At 38.8% G+C, this 22,050-nt stretch overlaps 1 protein-coding gene across 2 annotated transcripts; it reads left to right on the forward strand.

Moving 5' to 3' along the window:
• Positions 1 to 2,153: 2,153 nt before the first annotated feature.
• MTFR2 (mitochondrial fission regulator 2) lies at positions 2,154 to 12,379 on the forward strand. Of its 2 annotated transcripts, XM_061378133.1 has the most exons (9): positions 2,154 to 2,247; positions 2,865 to 2,996; positions 3,400 to 3,504; positions 3,720 to 3,844; positions 5,833 to 6,053; positions 7,148 to 7,448; positions 9,631 to 9,817; positions 11,172 to 11,237; positions 11,426 to 12,379. In XM_061378133.1, exons 1-9 carry the CDS (start codon positions 2,185 to 2,187, stop codon positions 11,558 to 11,560), a joined length of 1,335 nt encoding a protein of 444 aa, XP_061234117.1. In that variant the 5' UTR covers positions 2,154 to 2,184; the 3' UTR covers positions 11,561 to 12,379. The 2 variants fall into 2 exon arrangements, with proteins under 2 accessions (XP_061234117.1, XP_061234118.1); XM_061378134.1 differs by having other exon boundaries at positions 11,172 to 12,379.
• The last annotated feature ends 9,671 nt before the right edge of the window (positions 12,380 to 22,050 follow it).

Below are 22,050 nucleotides of genomic sequence, written 5' to 3' on the forward strand. Positions count from 1 at the left end.
ATTTTATAATCCAGAACTAATGCGTCAGCACTTACTACTTACACATGAATAATGGATTTTCACTGCTGTGATAAGAAAAAACATGGTTTGGTGCTACTGAAGTAGTATGACTTGTGAATGGAAGTTCAGTGCATTTTGCCTTTCTCTTGTGAATGATAAAGACCCTCATTGATGGATCTGCAGGGAAAAAAAAAAAGGCATTCTACTGGTATAAAATATTCGGCTACATTCTGAGTTCAGTAATTTGTTCTGACTCACTGTTCTCCAGTGGTGAAGCAGCTTCTGAATCTGCTTCATCTCTGCATGATGTGCTTAAGAAGTTTGAAGCTGTCCCTGCAGTTTGGGGAAAATCAGACATTCATTTCACTAGCCCAAACAAAAAAAAGGATACCCCCCTCCCCCCCCCAACATAATAGCTACACTGTTAGTCTAGACTGTGCACTGGAATTAAATCTCATATCCTCTTCCTTCCCAGGAACTATCAGTAGCATTACTGTAAGGGTGGGCAGTTAGTATGATAAAAGCTTTCCTGCATTAGTTTTGCTGTGCTGGTGCTTCAAAAGCAGAACAGTTACCAAGCTTTGATTTGCCTCCGGAGGTAAAAGCTGCAAAGCTAAGTCCTAAGTCCCATGTCAATTGTCCTGCTTTCTTAAAGCTTGCCTTTAACAAAACCCTTTTGTTAAGGAGATCTGGCACAGGATATCTGTGCTGCTCAGAGTCCTACTCAGTGACTTGAACTGCTTTTGTGTGACTTCTCAGCTGGCTTGCCCAGTTTCAGTGCAGCTTGTTACTGATAATGGTGCAAACTGAACAGCCTCAGTTCTGTGTTGCTTTTGAGACCTTGCCTCTTCACAACTTTCTGGTGGAACTGTGTCCAGTTGTTCCCATCCAGTTGTGCTAATGTTTCACTTTCTTAGGGAGCAAAAGGTGATGGAGGAGTGGGCAGAAAATACATTTTTTTTCAAGGCAAGTACTCAGTACAGTTTTTTAAAACACCCATTAAAAAAGTTCTGCCTTTCCTCTCTTCAAGTTTAAACCCTCCTGGTCCCCTAGAATAGCTTTATGTTGTTACTACAGCTTGTGTTACCAGTACTGTTCCTTTTTGTTTGGCCTTTGAAAATCGATCCACATAACAAGTTGTGGATAATAGTAACTACAAGGAAAGGCAGTCGCACTGCAACAACGTGTTACAGTTCCAGGCTTGTGTTTGTCTGGGAATTGTTACTGAGACACTCCAGTAAATGTGAATAAAGAAAATGTCTAATCAGTTTATTTCTGGAAAGCTTTGGTGAAATTAGTGCCTCTAGGAACAGTAGGATTAGGTCTTTGAGAGAATTTGTGATTATGAGCAGGTAACACTAACTGCATAGCTGTAGGAGAAGGATCCCCACGTTTCTTCTCTGAGTAGAAGCATTGTCTTACTGCGTCACACTACTGGCTTTCTTGATATTTTCAAAGTTTCTTAAGCAAAACAGCAGAAGTCTTGGCAAAAGAGCAAGTACAGTATCCAAAGATGGATTTCTTACTTTGACATGAGCTCAGTATGTTGTCACACAGTGTTTTGAGGATACTTTGTGCATTGAAGCTCTGCTTCTGCCTTGTTAAATTTACTTCTCTGAAAGAACCAGTTAAAAGACTTAAGAGATAGAGGACCTAAATTGTCACGTTTCAGTTTAGCTCATTAAGGTGCTCCTAATTACACCACGTTGTTGATATGCTGCACATGCTAAATTGCGTTGTCCCTCGAGTAGGATACTCCGTATCAGCCGGGCACAAGGAGATGCCCGGATAGAACAGCGTACGCTGACGGCCCTCGCTAGAGCCCACTGAGCAGCCAGCCGCCGACACACGTATGCTGCAGGCGGAATCACCCTCCCCTCGGCGTTCAAACCTCCTCTCCTCCCGACATGCACCGCGAACGTGGCCGTCCTCGTCTCTTATTGGCTCTGCTCTGACTACTGCCTACTTCCTATTGGCGTGATTTCCTTTTTGCCCCGCCCCCTAGTCCCCATTGGTGCTGCCCGCCCGGTTGGGCTGTGTAGTATGTCTGCTGTCGGCTCGCGGGGGCATCTGTTAACTGTGGTGAGGTAGGAGTGCGGCGGAGGCGGGCCGCCGCTCGGAGGGGTGTCCGTGTCTGTGAGAGCGGTGACCTCTTTCTCCAGCCCTGCAGCGGGAGCGGCGGCCATGGCGCTGGTGCTGGGTCTCCTAAGGCGAGTGCTGGAGTACTTTGGCTGGCCGCCCGATCAGGTGAGACCCCAAGCTGGGGCGCGGAGCGGGGGCTGTTTTCTGCCACGCCACGCCTGGAGCCCGCTACTGCGGGCCGTCCTGGCGGCAGCCGCTGTGGCCAGGGGGAAGAAAAGTAACTCAGGCCGCCGCACGTCTGCGGCAGGACAGACTCGGCTCTGGCGTGAGGTTGGGTCCGTCGGCAAGGGAGAGCTTGGTTGGTGCGGTTAGACAGGCTGCCCGCACTGTGTGGTCACTGCCCTGGTACAGCCATTCAGTAATGCCTGAACGGGGGGGGGGGGGGAAGTCAGTAACATCAGCTGTTCAGGTTTTGCTATTTTAAGTGAAAGGCTACATAGCGATTCCCAAATAACCGTTAACTCTGTGTTGTCAGAAACCTCGGAAAGGTTTTGCTGGGAGAAGGTTAATACGGCGTCGGGGACAGATGTTAGAGTGTGAGTTTATGGGCATTTCTTTCCCGATGGGTGTCAATAGTGAGGCACTGCTGCAATCGTAGTTCCGAGGGAATGCTTGGTTTATTTACATGAAACTGCTGAAGTGTCTCTAGGGACACTAGTTTGAGAGAGGTATCCCAGTTATCTTCTGGTTTCGCTGTCGGGAGTTCTTGTTTCTTTCCACAGGCCATATTTTTGGAAATGCGCGTGTTCGGTAGCGGCATCAGTCGTACAATCAGAACGTGCCTTCCTTCAGCAGACTCATCCAGAAGGCATTTCCAGCAGTTATATGCAGTCATGAGGCGGTATCAGCTCAAGGTACATTAAATTTCTTTCATTTCCTTACTCTTTTTTCTTCTTCTTTTTTTTTTTTTTATTTCCCGAGGCTTACACAGATGCATATTGTTACTTAATTGTGCACTTTTTCATTTGTCAGTTATCTCAGGATATTATTAGCTACATGATGTAGCTGCTATGTTCCTTGGTAGCCTTTGTGCCACTCTAAAATACTCTGGGTATAGGCTGTATCTTGGCAGTGTTTTGGAAGCAGTTTATTAAAACCAGCATTGGCCTCTTTGGACTTTAGGCTTGAGAGGAGCTTTGAAAAGTTAGGTGAACTTAACTGCGTTATCTTTAATTGCATATAAAATTATTTAATAACTTTGTAAGAACTGAGGGCTTTGATTTTGCTTCTCACATTAAAAGGTTCTTTGATATTTAGGTCATATCTGCTTGCCAAAAGAAGGAATATGGATCTACTCGAAGTGTTGTCCGTAGACTCGGGACAATTCTTTCCATAGAGCCTTACCCAAGACCTTATTTTTGCGTAAGTAATTTATTTCATACATATGCTTCAACTGTTTAATCTATTTTTTTAATTGATAGCTTTCGTGTTCTTTTTAGCTTGTGTAACTGTGTTGCATTCCTTATGCTCACTGTTTTCAATTTGCCTATAGCACAGTTTAACTCCTTTTGCTGAGGCAGAATTTTCAGTATGTGCTGGATCCAGTTTCTCTTCATACATTTTTTATTTGTTTTTAGCTTGTTCAAGACCCAGGTTTGTTGGATTGTGATGAACAAAGCACCATTCCACCTCCTGTAGCTCCATCACTTGCTGATGTCCTCTGGGTGGCAAATGATGAGGGACAGGCATTTACTAGACTTAGGTAAGTAAAAGTCTAAAAAGGAGTAATAGGAGTAACTTATGTCTTCTCTTCTTTGGTGTTTGTGTTGGTGTTTGGTTGGTTGTTTTTTTCCTAGCCCTTCCAGGGTTCCAGCTAAACCAACCCTGGGCTTTTACGTTTTTCTGGAAGCGGTTCCTGCTTACCTGGAAATTCTTACCATGTAGAATATTCTTATATGGAAGATTTCTCAAATTGAGTCCCTTCTTTTCTCTTTCTAATAGCACGTTTAATGCATTGGTATTTTATATATACTCACAAGGTATTTTGAGAGCAAGAGACGGAGTTTAATGAAATTTGGGTTTTGCAGCATACTGTAAGATTATTCCTGTTTTTATCCCTTTAGTTTACAATCAATTTGATAAACTTTATAAAAGGGCAGAAAGAAGAAAAAAATGTCTTTTTTTTGACTATGGTTGCTACAGTGCTATACATGATGGTTGCTGGAAAGAAAACCATGATTTCTTGATTGAAAAAATTTACCCTCAGTATAGTTTATATAATCCTTTCTAGATTTTAAAGAGTGCTAAAGGAGAATAGTTTTACAATTATAAATTATTACTAGTACCATGAAATGACCAATTATCCAGGAATCTGCAGACAGAAATAGTACACAAGTCTTCCTTTCCCCCCCCGCCCACTAGAGAAGACATAGAAAGTTGTTTTACTGTTCCTCTAAAGGATCTGTTCAAAATCAGAGGATGAGTCAGAGAGCCAGAAATAAGATTAAAATTTGGACTCTTGTATTGTCTTGTGCTACATTTGAATCGGACAACGCAATTCAATTTCTTACTGGAATGTTTGTGACCTTTGTGCTGCTTGCAGGTAATGAAAATACAAGAAACCAATTAATTCAAATGACTTCCATTTTATTAGAGAGGTATTGATGAAGTTATGTTTCATCTTGTGATCCTGAGATGTTACGGTTGAATTATTACAGGTTTTTTTTCAACAGCTGCAAAGTAGTGGAAGAGTAAGGAATGTTGTTAAAAGGAACTATGACCTATTATGTCTTGCTTGTGATGATTTTTAGCTGATGTGATTCACAGATCCATGAAAGTTCATTCTTTTGTTTTTTTCTATTCCTTCTTCCTCCTCCTTTCCTAGCTCTGTGGGATGTTTTTTGGGAACAAGTACTTCAATTTATACCTTACCCTTCTGAGCCAATGTGACTAGCAAGGGGTTTGGGCAAATCAGAAAACAATGCTGCAGGTCTGATTTAAGCTAAAAGAATGACTAATATAAGGGAAAAGGTCTAGTTTGGTTTCAATCAAAACTTAATGCTTCTTGAATAAATTAATTCATTTCATAACGAAATTCTGGTAGTTTTTGTTTACACGCATTTGATATTTTAAAGTTCTTTTTGAAGTTATTTCTGCAGGCACAGACTCAAAACTGTTTTTCAAATTAAAACCTGAGACTTGTAGCACAACTTTCTAATGCAGTCTCTGTTCATATGTCGCTTACAGAGGATGAGGTTCTTATTCTGCGTGTATTAAAATTCATTCTTCTCCAATATCTTTATGTAACATCGCAACTTTGCTGCTTGCTGTGTTCATCTTGCACAGTTTGATAAATGACTAAAATTTGTGAAGCCTAATTAAAAGATCATTATTATTTGACTTTTCTGCCTCTCATATCTACTTTTTCAGGTAGGGAGGAGGAGGAGGAGACACTTTTATGGTGTCAGATAGTTACTGAGTAATAACAGCTCACTCCTACAATACGTCTTTATGATGTATGATCTGTTGCTGATATCTGACCTTTTCTATGATGACTTTCCAAGGATCTGCATCATGCTTGAGCAGAGGGAGACTTTAAAATATTTTTAAGGTTATGAGTAGTTAGAAGTGCAGCGTTTTCTCAGTTTGCAAACTTATAGCTTGCTGAATGATAACTTGCTTGAACAGACAGCGAGTAAATTTTGGGATTCCCTGTGTTGGCTTGAAACTATGTCTTTTGCTGCTTTCTAGGACTGAGTTGTGGGGGAAAAAGAAAGGCGGAACAGGTCATCGTCACCAATGTCCATCTGTAGATTCAATACAAAATGGTCCAAAAAACAGTACACAAGGAGGTGATCTTGCTGATAGAGCAGCGCTCCAGAAAATTTCTGCACTTGAAAAGGAGCTAACCTTTCTTCGTGCTCAGATTGCTGCAATTGTTTCCGCACAGACATTGGGAAGCATCCCTTCACGTAAGCCCTTCTGGTCTGAAGCAATCTAGTTTTCCTTTCATTGCTTTAGAGAGCCTGTTCACAGCTTGCTGTGTCTTGGTATTAATGGAGAACATCTCTAATTCTAACTGAAGAACTCAATCCCAATTTCTAACTTCTTCTAACTAAATTTAGTTACATGAACTAAATTTACAGAATGCTGTATTTTGCTTTTCTTTTTACCCCCTTCTATTTTGTAGTATCTTTGCCAGTTTTCAATGCAGTTGATTTTAAGTTACCCTTGTACTCTCCACCATGTTTATGAAGGAGCTTAGTAACAACACTATTCATAGGCTACCAATTACTGTTTAAAACAGTTACAGACTATTAATTACCCCATTTGGGTTTTGTACTGTTTCTGCCAAGTTGTCAGAATAATGGATAGAAAAAGTATTCCAAGTCAGTCAGATTCAGGCTTAAAACAAATGCTGCAAATAGGTGTGTCACTAGAACATCAAAGTTGGTCTCTAATACGAACGTCTATCTTTTGTCACCTTTTTTTTTTTTTTAATTCTATTTTATTTTTTCTTTTTCCCTTAAGAGTTTTGAGGTCTTGATTGTCTTATTTGCACACTAATCCCACTGTGGTTGTTGAAATACTTGGGCTGGTGTGAGGTAGTTACTTTTGATTGCTCACCTTTGTGATTCAGTTAGCTGTTCTGTTGGCAATTCTTCTGTCTCTTCTCCATTGCACTCAGTATTGTAGTCTATTTTATGTGTCTTGTGGTTCTCTTTGCTTTTGCATTATGTGGTTATTGTAGCCTCTGGACTCGTGAGAATGAATTGTGTGTAGCAGTAGGCTGCTTTGCTGATTTATCTGGTGCTCAGATTGAAGACACAAATGGAGAAAGTCAGAGGAGCACAAGATACCTCAGATTCATTATTACATGCATTCTGAATCTTTGGTTTTGAAATAAAAAATGCTCTTTGTATGAGGTGTATAAGAAAGTGCTGTAAGAGGGCTGTCTTGTCTTTACTGAAAACTGAGTCACCCTAGCTCTTGCTTAATATTGTCAATTATGAGGGCATACTGACTAAAAATAAAATCCTTATTTTTCTTTGATAACTGCATCCAGAAGCCTTTAAAACATCCAGCACTCCAGATGGATCTTACCCAGTGCCAGCCATGACTTCTACACCACTGTCCGTCTCTCACAATCACTTTGTAATTCCCTCGCCTCCTCCGCTTCCTTCTGGTGTACCATCTGGTGTTGCTGCTAGTAATTCGGCAGTTGAACTTACAAAACAACGTCTTGCTGCAAGAAAACATGGTTCAACTGCAGCTGAGAGTGCTGGTCACCAGAGGACAAAGAACATTCCTAGTATGATGGATGTTTTAAAAGATCTCAACAAAGTTCAGCTGAGAGCTACTGAGAGGTAGGTTGAATTGAACGTGGATCTGAGTAAGCCAAAACTATGTCAGCACCACAGCGCTTAAACAGCACCAGGGAACACCAATGTGAAATATTTAATGAGCAGCTACTGCTGACAAACTTACATTGGCAACTTCTAAGTTCACAGCTTGGAATGTAAGATACTTGTGACACAGCTTTTAGATGCATTTAAAACATGCTGACTATCACAGCATCTAGAACTAGTCTGCTGCTTTAGTATAATCTCAGGTTGGTGTGGGGGAGGTGGGTGTGTTGCTATATGTGTAGATCACTTACAAAGTCATGTACGCAGTCACAGGAAATGGATCTGAACAAATAAACTTTTTTTGATTCACTGTGAAAGGACAGATCCTTGGGGGAATGTTGGAAAACTATTGTTAGCATACCCGAAGTATCCTGGTCCTGGCTTTGAAGTGTTACAGAAAATACATGCTGTATCTTTTATTGAAAATGTTTTTTAAATTTGTATTTCAGTAGTGCAGTTGGATCATAAATGTTTTCAATGTTCTACTGTTTTGGTTGTAAGTACAGTTGACATATTGCAAACACGCACTATTAACGACTGGTACCTCTTCAAGTCAGTATGCTAGGTGTAACTGAAGTTGAGATGTTTTTTCTGAACTTCTTTAGTTGAAAAATTATGTAAGAACAGCAGAGTCTATAATGAACATTTAGAGCTCCTCATGTGGGGAGAATGTAATTTACCAAAGCTTAATGCGTTCATATTTCACCATGTTCTTAACTCTGAGCTTTATCCCCGAAAATAACTAGCACAAGTCTTGGGGAAATTATCTATATGCGATTTTAAAGCACATCTTTACACTTTTGATAACATTTTCACAGTAAATAAATCAAATATAAAGTCCACCATAATTCCATGTAGTGAAGAAAGTGAAATGTTAAGGCTGACAGTTTTAACAACTGTCATGTTGAGCGAGTGCATAGTTAATTGGAAGTGGTAGGTATACCTCCAAAGTGCTTTCTGGATTTAGGCACCTACCTGTATTCTGAAGGTAGAACATAACTGTATGATGTATTTATATTGTTGGAGGGAGTAATGATGATCAAAATTGCTATGATCTTTCAGGCAGCAGTCTGACAGTAGTTCAGTGTGTGCACTGCAGAGGGAAGACCTCTGTTCTCAGAAGTTGAGAGCCTGAAGATTCCAGTTTCTTCCACCCAAGTACCAGCTTACATGTTGGGGAAGTCCTCTGACAGCTTGATTTTATAGCAAGGGTAAACTCAGTCCTTTCAGGTTTCATGTTAAACGACATCTACTGTAACTGCCAGACTTTGAACTCAGTGCTGTCAGTCTGCATTAATAGGTGCAATTCATTGGCCTGGAGATAGTGCTTTACTAGCAGATGTCTGAATACCTCTAATTGTTTTTTTGAATACCTCAATGGTTAGGAAGCTTTTCTATGATTTATTTTCTTGACTTAATCGCTAACTTCCACATTTATGTTAGGTTTTTGGGTGTGGGTGCTGTTTTGATCTTATGTCTCTTTGCTGTGTTTTGATTTTGAAGTTGATATAAACAATTTCTAAATTAAAGTGTAAACTCTTTAATTTTTGCCTATACAATTTTAATGTTTGGATGCTCAGATGCTCACTTGGAGGGAAAAACTGTCTTTGAAGCCTTTGTGCCAAATCTAACAATGTGGTTTTTTTTTTTTTTCCTTTTATAATGAAACTTGAGTTAAGTGTGGTTTATGAAGGGGGCTTTATGGACACTTTGCTACGTATTTGACTTAAACAAAGCATTTGCTTTCTTTAAATACAATTGCTCGGAGGAATTTTATAAGTTTGTTCTTTCTTGTAGGACCATGGAAAGGCATACTGTTCTGAACTTTAATGATGTTTAAATCAAAATAGCGTTCACAATGGCTATGATACATGGCTATCTCCCACTAACATATATCATAGCCAAATCTCCCACTAACATACATTGTAGCCATTGTGAACACAATTTTGATGTGGGAGATTCCCACTAACATACTGTAATATAACTTATAAATGAGACCTGCTGTGAAAACTGCACATTTTGCGCTACTTTTTTTTTCCTTGCTATTTATTTGCAATATTTAAATATTTTGTTTTAATTCACTGCTGCATAGGATTAGGGGCAGGAGACAATAATTTTCTTTCTTATTTTTGTTTTGTAGGTCCCCTGGAGGCACTCCTCTTTCTAGACCCAAAAGGAGATCAAGTTCAGATTGGGATCCAGTTGATCTACTAACTCGTGCACTGAAGCAGAAATTTGCACATAAAGATGATGATGATGATGATTCCCTGGACAAAGAAAATTGGTCTTTTGACAGCTCCCCACTTTCTAGTCCAGAGATCCCACTGGTATGTGCTTATTATAAGAATGTTTGTTGTTTTTTTTTTTTTATATTCTTGAAGTGACTGCTTGTTTTGTGGATAATTACAGGGTTTTCATAAAGTCTACAACTTCACTACAATGTTTTTAAGCCACCAGCCTAGGTAGTTGCTTTTTTCAGATATAATCAAGGCAGAGAATCTCAAAGATTGGTTAATTTGGCTGGATTTAGACTGGTAAGTATACTTCTAGATGTGTCAAGAGAAAAATCTTACAAGACTGACTTCATGTTGATAGAACTGTGGACACTTGTTTGATGGTAACTGGCAGGTACTTATGCATAGAAGCTCTGTGTCTAGTTAGTAACACTACTTATTGACTGATTTTACAAATAAAGGTTCTGGGAAGGTACAGAGAGGACTAACACTTGCTATGTTAAAAAATAAAAGGATTGGCTGTAATATTTTTATTTGAGGTGGCATCATTTCCACACAGTTTGCATCTTTATCCATTCCAAATGCTGTTGCAAAGCCTACACAAAATACAGGTTGCTTATGAACAGGAAAAATCTTCTAGATGGAGCCACTGGACAAAGGTGATTCTGAGCGCTGGTTTCTGTAGAGCAGCCTGTGCAAGCTACTTTAACTTACACAGTCCAGTACTGTTGGTTGATTGGTAGACTTCCACAAACATCAGAACTGCTTAGATGTGGCAGTAATTTAAACTGTGTCTCTCTGCTTAGCAATTCTATCTTTTTATGTTAAAACTGAAGTAAAGATTTGGGCTGGGGCATTTGTAAGCCTGATGGAAGGAACTAATTATACAAAATATATCATGGAAATCCAGACGTAGCATTCATTTTACAGACTGTAGTGGATGAACAGCTCTGGTATAGTCTTATTATCCCTGTTGACACCCAGCAGGCAAAAATTAGAAACTTCTTAAAAATAGCAAAGCTTGTATTTTAGATGCTGCAGACCATTGCATAGTTGACATACCTGATTCTAGATACAAAGATCACAGTTTGATCCTGGAACAGTTTGTTTATGGAATAGCTTTTATTCCAGGATCTAACAGAGCTGAATTATGAAGTCCTGGAAGAGAGACTGCTTAAGGCCAGCATATTCAGGAGTAGATAGATACAGGAAGATGTTTTTTTTCTAGTTCAAGCAGAATAATCTCATGAGTCTGTATTCAAGCCTCAATTTACCCTCTAGTGTTTTTAAAAATAAAAGTACTTAAAGCAGTTCTATGGGCTTATTATTTTATTTTTCCTATGTTAAGAGAAGTGTAACTACTCCTCCAAAGTGTCTTTGTTGTAAGCATCATCTCCTTCAGTTGTCTTGGGTATAATTTTTTTTTAACTCCACCCCTGCTCCCCAGGTTGGACGTTGCAGTCTGAAGCCAAATGCAAAATCTAGCCTTGTAAGAAGTGATGAAGTTAAACAGGTACCAACGTGGAAAGTGGGAGCTCATATTTAATTGATGGAGACTTCTGAGGAAACATCGTGGGGTATAAGTAGCAGTTCTACTTTGAAACTGCTGTCAGGTGCTGTAATATGTTCTAGAACATGTCTCTCCTATGCTACTGAAGTTTGGGTGTCCTAGGGTTTGTTAAATTGTCTCTTCCTTCTTAGTTTCCCAGCAGCCAAACTTGTGAATGTGATGCTTTTATGAGAAGCACAGAACCAAAAGGCGGTTTATATTACTATGGAGCAGTGTGTTTGAAACCTGGGAAATGCAGAAAGGAAGTGTGTATGAAAGAAAAGTAATTATTGGTGTGGCAGCTGAGGTATGCTCTGTTTACACTCCAGTATAAGTGAAGTGTAACCTCCTTGTTGGTGTGTTGTATATAACTGACTGTATATAATGGTAGCTAATACAGTTTCTTTAGAATTGGCTACCTCAGTTTTCTTTGCTGTTTGTTTATGCAGTTCCGTACTCAATATGTAAACTGTATTCTAATTTATTTGGGGTCAGCAGAACTTCTGTGTTTGTGAAACTGTGATGCAAGTTAACTTGTAGGCTGTCAAATGCCTATAATATGGGGGAGTTGTGTTCTGAGGTAAAGACTTTGCAGAGAGATCTGCTAGCAAATAGCCTAAATTCAGTATGTAAATAAAATGAACTCACTCATTGGCTTCTCCATATCTAGGTCTGTTTTATTCACAAGAGTTGAAGTAAAATTTCCTTTATGTCATAGGTGTGTTTGATAATGGCATTTTGTGTTGACTTTTTTTGTATCTTAAGCACTGACCATATTAGAAAACTTCTTAAATAAACTGTTATCTAAAATTAAAATAGAGCTTACATTTTTCCTGTGAGAGTACTTTATTTACAAATTTATTACAATCCACTGCTTACAACAGCTGCCTTCACTTAGTCCTTTAATGACCCTGATGTATAAAACAAAAATCGTACCAATCAGACTTTAGAATGTGTCCCTGTGTAGTTTCTACTTCCCTGCTCACATGGAGTAGACTGGCAGCTGGATTTCCTCTTACTGCTGAGTCTTATTTGCACAGTTGTAAGAAATTATGGTGAAAATCCTGTAATTCTGTTTATTAAGTTATCTTTTGACTAAAACTGGAGCTTAAGTGTCTTGCTATTTCATGCTTCTAAAATTGTCTTTGGGTATTTTTCTGGATTTAGTAATTACTGGTGTTTATCACATTCTTCCATTACCCTCTCAGTCTGTAGCAGTTAGACCTTCCCTTTCTTTCCACTTTCGAAGTACACATTTACCACATTCTCTTACCTAAACTTGACATCTGCTATGAAATCTGTAAGAATAAGTCAGCTTGACTCTGTACTTTGCAGTCTTACCCCTTTCTGTCAAAGCTCCCCATCCTCTTTTGTCTGCTGCCATTATTCCTGATGCACTATGGCAGCAGAGAGCAATAATGAAGGGAGTCCAGTACCTGCAGAAGAGGATATGGAAGGCAGGTGAGTCCTGGAGAGTGTAAAGTCTACGAATCATCATTTTGGTCAGTATCTGCGTTGTGAGTGATGGAACAAGTTATCTCCTGTGTTATATCAGCATTCAGAGACGAAGGGGATCTTGGGGCTTGTGCCTGTTCTGTTGTGAATGACAAAAGTGAAGGTGGAAATCTTACTGTGAGAGAATGAGTTACTCTGCAAAGCCCTGAATACAGTAGTCTTTTCTCCAGTTGCTTTATGTGACCAGCAGTTTCTTCTCTTCAGGAAGAACTGTTGTTTTGGATTTGCTTTGTATGTTTTTTCTGTCCTCTTCAGAGTTCATCATTTAACTGCAAGTTTGGCTTATAGAAGCATTTTGTAGTGGAACTTTTGAATTTGAAAGTGTCTATTCATTCTGAAAGGGAATTCTCTCTGAAATGTCTTAATACCTCTTAAAGAAAGGATCTAGTGTAAGACCTTAGAAGTATCTGTAAATTTCAGTGAGCTGTGCAACCCTTCAGGTTGTTGATACCTCTGATTTTGGTGTCAGTCTGATGTGAATTGTTCAGTAACGTTTATACAGCTGATCCACTTCCTTAAGGAAAAGAGTAAGTTGATTTTTTTTAATTTATTATTTTTTTTTTCTTTTAACTATGTACCACCTACATATGTTATGAGAACAGATTCTTTGCTTTAAGTAGTTCCAGATGTAAATTAGGTTAGGTGTGACACCCATCTCCAGGAAGGGCTGGAAGGAGGATCTGGAGAAGGCTATGGAGCAGAACATCTAGTGCACGTAGAGGACAACCAGGGGACCAGGCCTGGTCAGTTTATGAAAGGCAGGTTTTCCTTGACTAATCTCATCTCGTCCTATGACAAGGTGACCCACTTAGTGGATAAGCAAAAGGCTATGGATGTTGCCTGACTGGACTTAGTAGAGCTTTTGACAGTTTCTCGCAGAATTCTCATGGAGAAACTGGCTGTGCATGGGTTGGGCAGGTGTACTGTTCGCTGTGTAAAAACTTGGCTGAAAGACACAGGAAAAAATGAAGCCTTCCTGAAGTTTTCCAGTGGCGAAAATGGAATCAGCCCACTGTAATGAGAGACACGACTGAAAATTTGACATTCATATTGCCCTTAGTTAATGGCATGATTTCATTTAATAACTCAATTGTTTTACGATACAAGTCCTTAGAGTTATCATTGTAAGCATGAAAATTCAGCTTTTCTTCTGAACAGCATTGTCCTCAATATTGGGATGGATTTTTTTTTCCTCAGGCATGTACATTTATCATATTTAACAAATTTAGCATTGAGAATATACTCACTCCTGTGTAAAAGATCAGGCATATGTAGTTTGGCTGCCATTTGTGAAGAATAACTTCATAATTCTTTTATTTGCTTGTTTAGACATTGAGATTATATTGATTCAATTTCTTTTACATATATATATAATATTGAAGAAAACCATGCATTTACTAGTAACTTAAAGTAACAATTTGAATAAGTTAGCCAGTACACAGAAGCACCTACAACAGGTATTTGAACTTGCCTTTCTAGCAATATATGAAGATTCTAAAACCTGTGTTGCTAAAGGGATCTTTTTCTTTAAATTCAATGTAATTGCAATTTCATTTGCAATACAGTAACCCTCCTTTGCTTTATCTGGCTATAATTTAACTATTTAGTTGAGAGAGATTTTCAATTATGCTAGGCATTAGTTTCCACCATATTACTTATTAAGGGAATTAGTTTGAATAACTGCTTACAATAATCAAAAGGCCTGTGTTTTCATTATTTCCCCCAATCCTGTCAGCAGGTTATCTCCTTCTGCAATGAGAATTTGACTTTTTAATGTTGAAACAAAAATAATGTAATGTTTTTGCTCAGCTGTGTTTCTAGTAATCTTTACATTTTAATTTCTGCTTATGTTTTCCTTCAGACTATTTGCCTAGAAGGCTGGAAGAGGCTTTAAAAGCAGGCTATTTGTGTATGGGAGCAAGGGTGTTCAGGCTCACATCGGGATGGAAGTATTTATACCTTTTGTTTCAGGCTAGTTAAGGCATTTAATTTCAATGGGCCAGAGAAAAAGCAGAAGCCTAAATTCCCTCCTGGGTTAAAAGATAGTAGTACAGTGTGCAGGGGTGGAGGTGGCACTGGTTGAAGTAAACCCTTGATCAGCAAAAAATATCTTAAGATTAAAATGTCTGAAAATTTTGGAAAAAAACCCCAAACCCACAAAAATAATGTAAACAGTTGATACATGCTGCAGATGAACTGCATGTATTCAACCACAAGAGAGCAGTGTTATACCAGCTCTAGGTTGCAAGTCTGAAATTTAAGTCATTCTGCTTTGTTGGCATTAGGTCTAACAGCAAAATCTTAATCCCTTTACATTTTTCTCTTAGTGCTATTCACTAAGTTGCAGAGGTACATGCTTCTAACTTACTAGTGTTATTATGAACTATATTTGATTAGTAAAAAGTCAACACCACGCCAGTTTATTCTTGTTCCCAAAATAAACCCACTACTTCATTTTCTAAGAGAAGACAGAAGATTTTATGTGGTTAGTTCCAGCAGTAGTCTTTTCCTGAAGAAATATCCTTTCATATCCCACATAAAATGGCCTTTGGAGAAAATTTCTGTTTGTGGTGCAGCACACATGTAATGAGCATTGCCATGGAACTCCAGGGATTTGTGTAATTAACTTTAAGGTTATACAAGTGAAAATATGCTGCTACTTACTGAATAACAGTCAAAGTGACCATGTGGCATAAAATTACACATTTTTCTTTCAGATGAAAGATAATACTTTGCTTCTGTAAGCATGGACATTCTTTGCTTGTCACATGTAAACAATGATTTGAATGAGTTTAGATGCCTTCATAAAGCTGAGTAAGTGTATGTTTGCAGGGCTGGGCAAAGTTCATCCTTCAGTAATGCTCTGCATTGCTGTTGACTTTATTAGGGTTGCTGGTTGGAGAAAAGGCAGTATTTAGCTACGTATTTTTAAATAAGGAAGACCTTGCCCATCCTATCACCTTTAACAGTGGAGAGCCTGTATATTTAGGATCTCTGTTCTTGCCATCTGTGCTTCCTCTTTAGTACTCTGCATTTTACTTAATGGAGGAAGCTAAAATAGATTGATTGTTCCCACTTCTGTTTTACTTTTTAGCTCTTACACCATAACACAGCAGCTGTATTTGCTGGGAGGCAGTTGCCACTGAGTAACAGCTGCTGGAATATAAGGAAAAATAGGAAGAAGTTCAAAGTAAGCTTAATTTTATTTTCTTCATGTTATTGTTGCTTTCTGGCTTTTTGATGCATGGTCACCTCTCAGCTTACAGCTGTGAGTACGGTTTCGGATTCTACTACTGAAACAAGGTTTTTGTCCTTTAGAATACTGTTGGGTTTGAGGTTTTTTGGGGGGTTGTTCTTTTTTGTTTGGTTGGTTTTTTTGTTCATGAATTCTGTTGTTTAGTACTTAATTTAGTCTGGCTGGTACTTTAGTCATCTTTTTCCATTACGCTTTTTCTAGTAGATGTATTGCTTGACTTGCATACCATGTTTGACTGTCATCTATTGGGCTGGGCTTGATAAGCCACGCTGTTTTTGTTATGCCTTCTCCTTGCTTGTGAGGAAGTGTTTCTGAATAGACGTCAAGCTCAATGTGCTTATTTTTAATTTGTGAAGTTAGGGGCTGCCTTGCCAGCATGTACAGTGGGAAAGTAATCTGAAAGTCAGTATTTTGTGATAGTAAAAACAGGTGGTTTGAAGTTGTCCTTTGATTTGACTCAGGTGAAATGTGGGGTTTATCAAGAACCCCTGTTCCTTATCTACCTGTCTGACCATTCAAATGTGGCTGTTTTTTAATCTGGTTGTGTTTGCTTCTTATATTTTCTATTCCTCTCATAATATGCTGTCTGCATGTATATGAATTATGTTAAGGTTTTACTTGTTATGTTTCTGCAAAGTCATTTTTTTTTTAAAAACCCAGGAACTTTGGCAAATCTTCAGCAGCTTTACTTTTTTTCTCCGTAGTGGCATAGCCTTTGCTTTAAGATTTGAAGAGTGCTTTGTATTTAGAACAATGGGGCTGTTGGTGAGACTCATCTCTACTGAATAATCTGCTCCATCACCTAGCTTGTCACACTGATACCATGGTTTTTGATGTTGAGTTAGAATTTTGAGGTCACAAATGAAAGGCAGAAATGTTAACATAAGGTTAGCAAAATAAACAGGATTCGGGATATCGTGCTTATGCTTTGTAAGCTCTTGGTACTGTTGCTAGGAGAAGAGTTTGTTAGCAGTTCTCTAAGCTAGTAGTTGCCTGGGGAACCCACAGAAACTTGTGCTATTTCTACACATCTGTGCAAACTCACAATCTTTTTTTTCCCTGTACTCCCCTTTTCCTCCTTTGTCGAGTAATAAAAGCTATGGAGAAAGGTTGTTGTGTCTTGAGCATAGGACCAAGTCCTCTCTCATTCTCCAGCATACAGGTCTCCCTTACAGTAAAGTGCCATTAGCTGTGAGGAAAAAAAAAAGTATGTGGACAGATCTTGGCTGGGCACAATAATAGTGAATAGTTGACCTGATATGAATTGCAGATCATGAACATTACACCTGGCACTTTCATTTGGAAGTTGTTACCATTCCGTTACTTAACAAGAATCAGACTCATGAATGACATAGATTTCAGGAAAAGTGAAAAATATTTACTTCAGGGAAAGCAGGATCACTAATTACTACTAAAATTATTTTCTAATGGAGGCATCAATTAAACTGCCTGCTAGGAAAAATAAATCTTTAAACTGTGGCTGGTTAAGCAATTTGAATCTGGCTGAAGGACACAACTGGTCTGTGATGTTCACTTTGAATAAACCTAGGAGTAATAGAGAAATTCAGAAAATTATTGTACCATCTAAGTTCTCCTTTTAAGAAAAGTGGGGTAAACCAGGTCAATCGGTATGTATTCTAGGCAAAATATCTGTATGATGGGATCCTATTGCAGATTCAAAAATACTTAGATAACAGGAGTGATCTCATGTAACTTAATTGGAAAACAGGTCTTTTAAATAATCTTTGTATAGCTGTAATAGTGTAAATTAAAATATAACTTTCATATTATCCACAAAGTAGACATCAAATGGATGTAGAACTGCAGGCAGATAAGAGTACCCACCAAAAGGGAGTATTTCTACTAGGTTTATAGAGAATGCTTCTAAGTTAATGCAATTTCATGTTTTTAGTAATTGAATAAGTGGTAGAATTTGTAGATAATTAAAAACAGAAATTACACTGAGAGAAAAATAAACAATGAAGATGGGAATGATGGCACAAAGCCATAATGATAATGCCATAGTAGGTTAGGTTTTCAGAAAGAGAGTATGCTCTAGTACAGTCAGTTGGAAAGCTATAAAGGAGTCTTCTTGTCGTGGTTTTAGCCCAGCTGGCAACCTAGAAACCACGCAGCCGTTCACTCACTCTCCCTGCTTCTTCCCCCTGCTCCGGGAGGGATGGGGAGGAGAATCAAAAGAATGTAACTCCCATGGGTTGAGATAAGAACAGTCCAGTAACTAAGGTGTAACACAAACCACTGCTGCTACCACCAATAATAATAAAGGAAATAACTAGAGAAGAGAATACAACTACTCACCACTTGCCGACCGATACCCAGCCTGACCCGAGCAGTGATCTAACCCTTCCGGGTAACTGCCCCCAGTTTATATACTGGGCATGACGTGCTGTGGTATGGAATACCTCTTTGGTCAGTTTGGGTCAGGTGTCCTGTCTCTGCTTCCTCCTGGCTTCCCCTCCTCCCTGGCAGAGCATGAGACTCACAAAGTCCTTGGTCAGAATAAACATTACTGAGCAGCAACTGAAAATGTCGGTGATATCAGTGCTGTTATCAGTGCTGTTCCCAGGCTGAAAGTCAGAAACACATTTCTGCACCAGCTACTAAGGAGAAAAATGGCTGCTACTGCTGAACCCAGGACACTTGTTCAAATTTATAGGTTTTGCCTCTGTATTCTTTCAGAAACAGCACATCTGTTTGCAGTGACCCGATTTGTCTGTGAATGCATGAAGAAGTGGAAAAAAAGGTACTAAAAACCTTTTTCTCTGACAGAAACATAATGCCAACCAGTAGCAGGAAGTAAAAACTAGAATAACTTAAATGAAAGTGGATTTCAATAATGAGCATGACATCCACAGTGAGAAGTGGTGACTCTTCGTCATTTCTTCTCTGTAGTAGAACCCAAAGCTAGTTCTGGTGAACCAACAACAGGGTAATGCAAAACCAACAAAAAATCCCTTACGGGTTCTGATCGCTAGGTGATCAGCGCTTATTAGCTGTAAGAGCTCATCAATTGGGTGAATCTTCTAAGAGATTTTTGTTGTCTGATTCATCTTTTGAAAGCAGTGCCTTCCTTCTATCCCCCTTACTTTATTTTCTGCAGAGAGGTTTTGAAGTATGTTTATTTTCTAATGTATTTGCCATAGGTTGTATTACAAAGAGGTCAGCTCTTGCTAAAGGTATTTGTTTTGCATTTCAAAAGTACTTCTGCTTTCACAGGGGGAGGAGACTGTGTTACTCTTGAATGTGCAAACTTCTCACTGGTACTCAGAGCTTTAACACAGCTCCATACTATCGTGGATCTCAGGGAAATTTAAGCTTATAGATAGGTTGTGCCAGCTGAAAAATTACATCTGCATTATTATATAAGATGTCCCTGAGAGCAACATAACACCCACAGGCAAAACATGAAGCTGTCAAGTAACTCAAGAGTGATAGTGTAAATTCTCCTTTTAAATCAACGGTGCTGAGGTACCGAAGAGCTGCAGTTGTATTTGTGAAGGAGTGAAATCTTTCCTCAGAAAAAACCCAGCAAAATGTACTTTTTGTAGGTACTTAAGGTTGATCAATTCACTTTTTCCACGCAACCACAGAAGTTTAGCTACTTTATCATGAAAATAAATGCTGTCCTTTCACATCTAACTCTCTGCAGCATCTGTGGTGGTTTTCTTCTGGAGCTTTGAAGTAACATGAATGTGTTATTAGATTATTTTGAAGACTTGTGGTAGGAGCAGGATTGGTGTCCCTTGTGGTGCCCTGATCTGTAACGAGAGCGCTCCAAAGTGTAACCGCGGTGCAAATAAATAAATGAATTCCACCTTTATCTAGCATTTCCCATACAATATGACTGTTGAGCTGTAACAGTCAAAATGCCACATCATGTTGTTAGTGGTTTATATTTCAAAGCCTGCAAACATGTAGGCCTAAGTTGTGGAACTATTCAGAAGAAAATGAAGGCTGTTGGTAATACGAGGTTATATTGTGATATGTTTAGGTCTTGAACAGATGGAGGATTTGGTGAAAGGCAGACGAAGACCTGGCACTTTTCCTACATGCCTTCCAAAGCAAACATCAATGGTAATATTTTTAACTATGAATCTTTAAAACTGTGAAACTGAAATGTATCCAGTAAGTCTTGAAAAAAAAACAAAACAACACAGCTTAGGTTTCATACCACTGGAAAATATGCTTAATAAAAAGGGTGACAGAAACTGAAGCTTACCTTTTTTATTACAATAAAACCTCCATAGTTTTAACTCGGGTGAACTCAGAAATGACCACAGAAGACAGAAAATAAAAAGGAAGACATTTTACTTCTTGAATCTGTCTCTGAATCTACCATATGTCTTAGTACTTTCTATTTTCTTTGGCTTTTGATTGCCTGAAGTGACTAGCTGAGAGTTTGTCTCCAGATGTTAGTAGGTCCTGCTAAAGAAATAAGGCTGAGCACCATGTGCATGTGCTCCATGTGCATACATGAGCACGTGTGCATGTGTATTCCTTTTAGTAGCTGTACTTCTTTCATAAATATGCTTATGTAGGGGCTAAGCTCATTGGAATCCTCTGCACATACGAACGAAAATTCTAGATTTGAACATAACAGCTGCTGACCTGCACAAGTAGGTCATTGTTGATGTAAGCCTTGAAGTATATTTTATCTAATATAATGAGTTCAGTAATATTTATTTGTACCCGTGAATATTGTATTCATATAAATATTCAGTCTTCTTTTAAGCTTTGCTGTGTGGTTAAAGGTTAATGTACTCTTGTAGCAGCAACTCCACTTGTATCGCTAGACTTTGTTTTACCCATGTTTTCATTTGCAAAAACCAGAAACTCTAAATCTGCCCAAATCTTTTTGATAGGTGGCACTAAAAAAGCTACAGCCTTTATCTCTTGTGTCTCCTTTCTGGAAGTTTTTTCATGATTCAAATTGCTTTTTGCCACCCTTCGTCATACTTCCCACTCTTGTACTTGCGCTTTCTAGAGAGGGGTGATTAGTCTGAAAATGATGGCATAGAATTTATCTCTGAGTGGAAAGAGAGGTGAAGATAATATGAATTTTGATACTCCATTTTAACTTCTTATGACACCCAGGTCCCCTTCCTAATGTAGCACAGTATAGTTATGAGCCCTGTAGCGTATATGGGACTCAACTTTTCTCCCTGAAGTGCATTACCATAAAATTATCTGGCATGAAATTCATCTGCTGTTGTGCTACTCAGTTCCTTGTGTGTTTAGGTCTATGTCGCTCTGCATAGATACCCAAGATAGCTCTTAGGAAGTGGTGCTGCTGGTAGCAAAATTCAGTTGTTATAGATGGAGCTGTTGCACGACGCTTAGTAAAACTGCCTGAGACCCAAACAAGCTCATGCTATAGTAAGGTGATCCATTATTTTCAGTGACAGAGCCAATTCAAGCCCTTTCTTCTCTATCCTGTGGTTCATTTTCTCTCTGTCTCTAAATACCTGTTTCAGACTGTACTCTACTCTACACAAGATCACTGAAAAATCAAGAGGTGTAAGAGTAGGGTGCTGTGAACCTACCTTGTCTCTTAAAGCCACTGTATCTTGTAACTATACCCATGTTAGCTCTGAGAGGATGACTATGTTGGGTGGTGGAGAGACCCTGTTTTCCTCAGCTGTAGGAAAAGAAGTTATTTTTCACCTGAATAAGCGTTCGTCACATGCATATTGTATTGCTGCTTAATGAAATTATACTTCCAAGGTTCTCCATGTGAGCTTTAACTCACAGTTAAGTCTTTGTCCAGGACAAAAAAAAAAAACAAACCAAAACCATAATATTAATTTTAATTTGGCTGTTCAGTGATTCATTTCAACTTACTAGTCTACACTATTTGTTTTGAACCACTGTCCATCAACATCCATGCACACAGTGCCTGTGCAGACAAGGAAAATCTATTCATAGAATCACAGAATAGTTAGGGTTGGAAAGGACCTTAAGATCATCTAGTTCCAGCCCTTTGCC

This window comes from Neopsephotus bourkii, unplaced genomic scaffold (genome assembly GCF_033783945.1).
Source record: "Neopsephotus bourkii isolate Nb327-2 ecotype Australia unplaced genomic scaffold, CSIRO-AGI_Nbou_v1 NB_1765, whole genome shotgun sequence".
Classification (NCBI taxonomy): domain Eukaryota; kingdom Metazoa; phylum Chordata; class Aves; order Psittaciformes; family Psittacidae; genus Neopsephotus; species Neopsephotus bourkii.

Bases quoted from the DNA above. Each gene is read 5' to 3' on its own strand.
- MTFR2 (XM_061378133.1), top strand. From the start codon at position 2,185: ATGGCGCTGGTGCTGGGTCTCCTAAGGCGAGTGCTGGAGTACTTTGGC. The intron at 6,054-7,147 runs GTAAGCCCTTCT...AACTGCATCCAG, and splicing joins ATTGGGAAGCATCCCTTCAC to AAGCCTTTAAAACATCCAGC. The intron at 7,449-9,630 runs GTAGGTTGAATT...TTTGTTTTGTAG, and splicing joins CAGCTGAGAGCTACTGAGAG to GTCCCCTGGAGGCACTCCTC.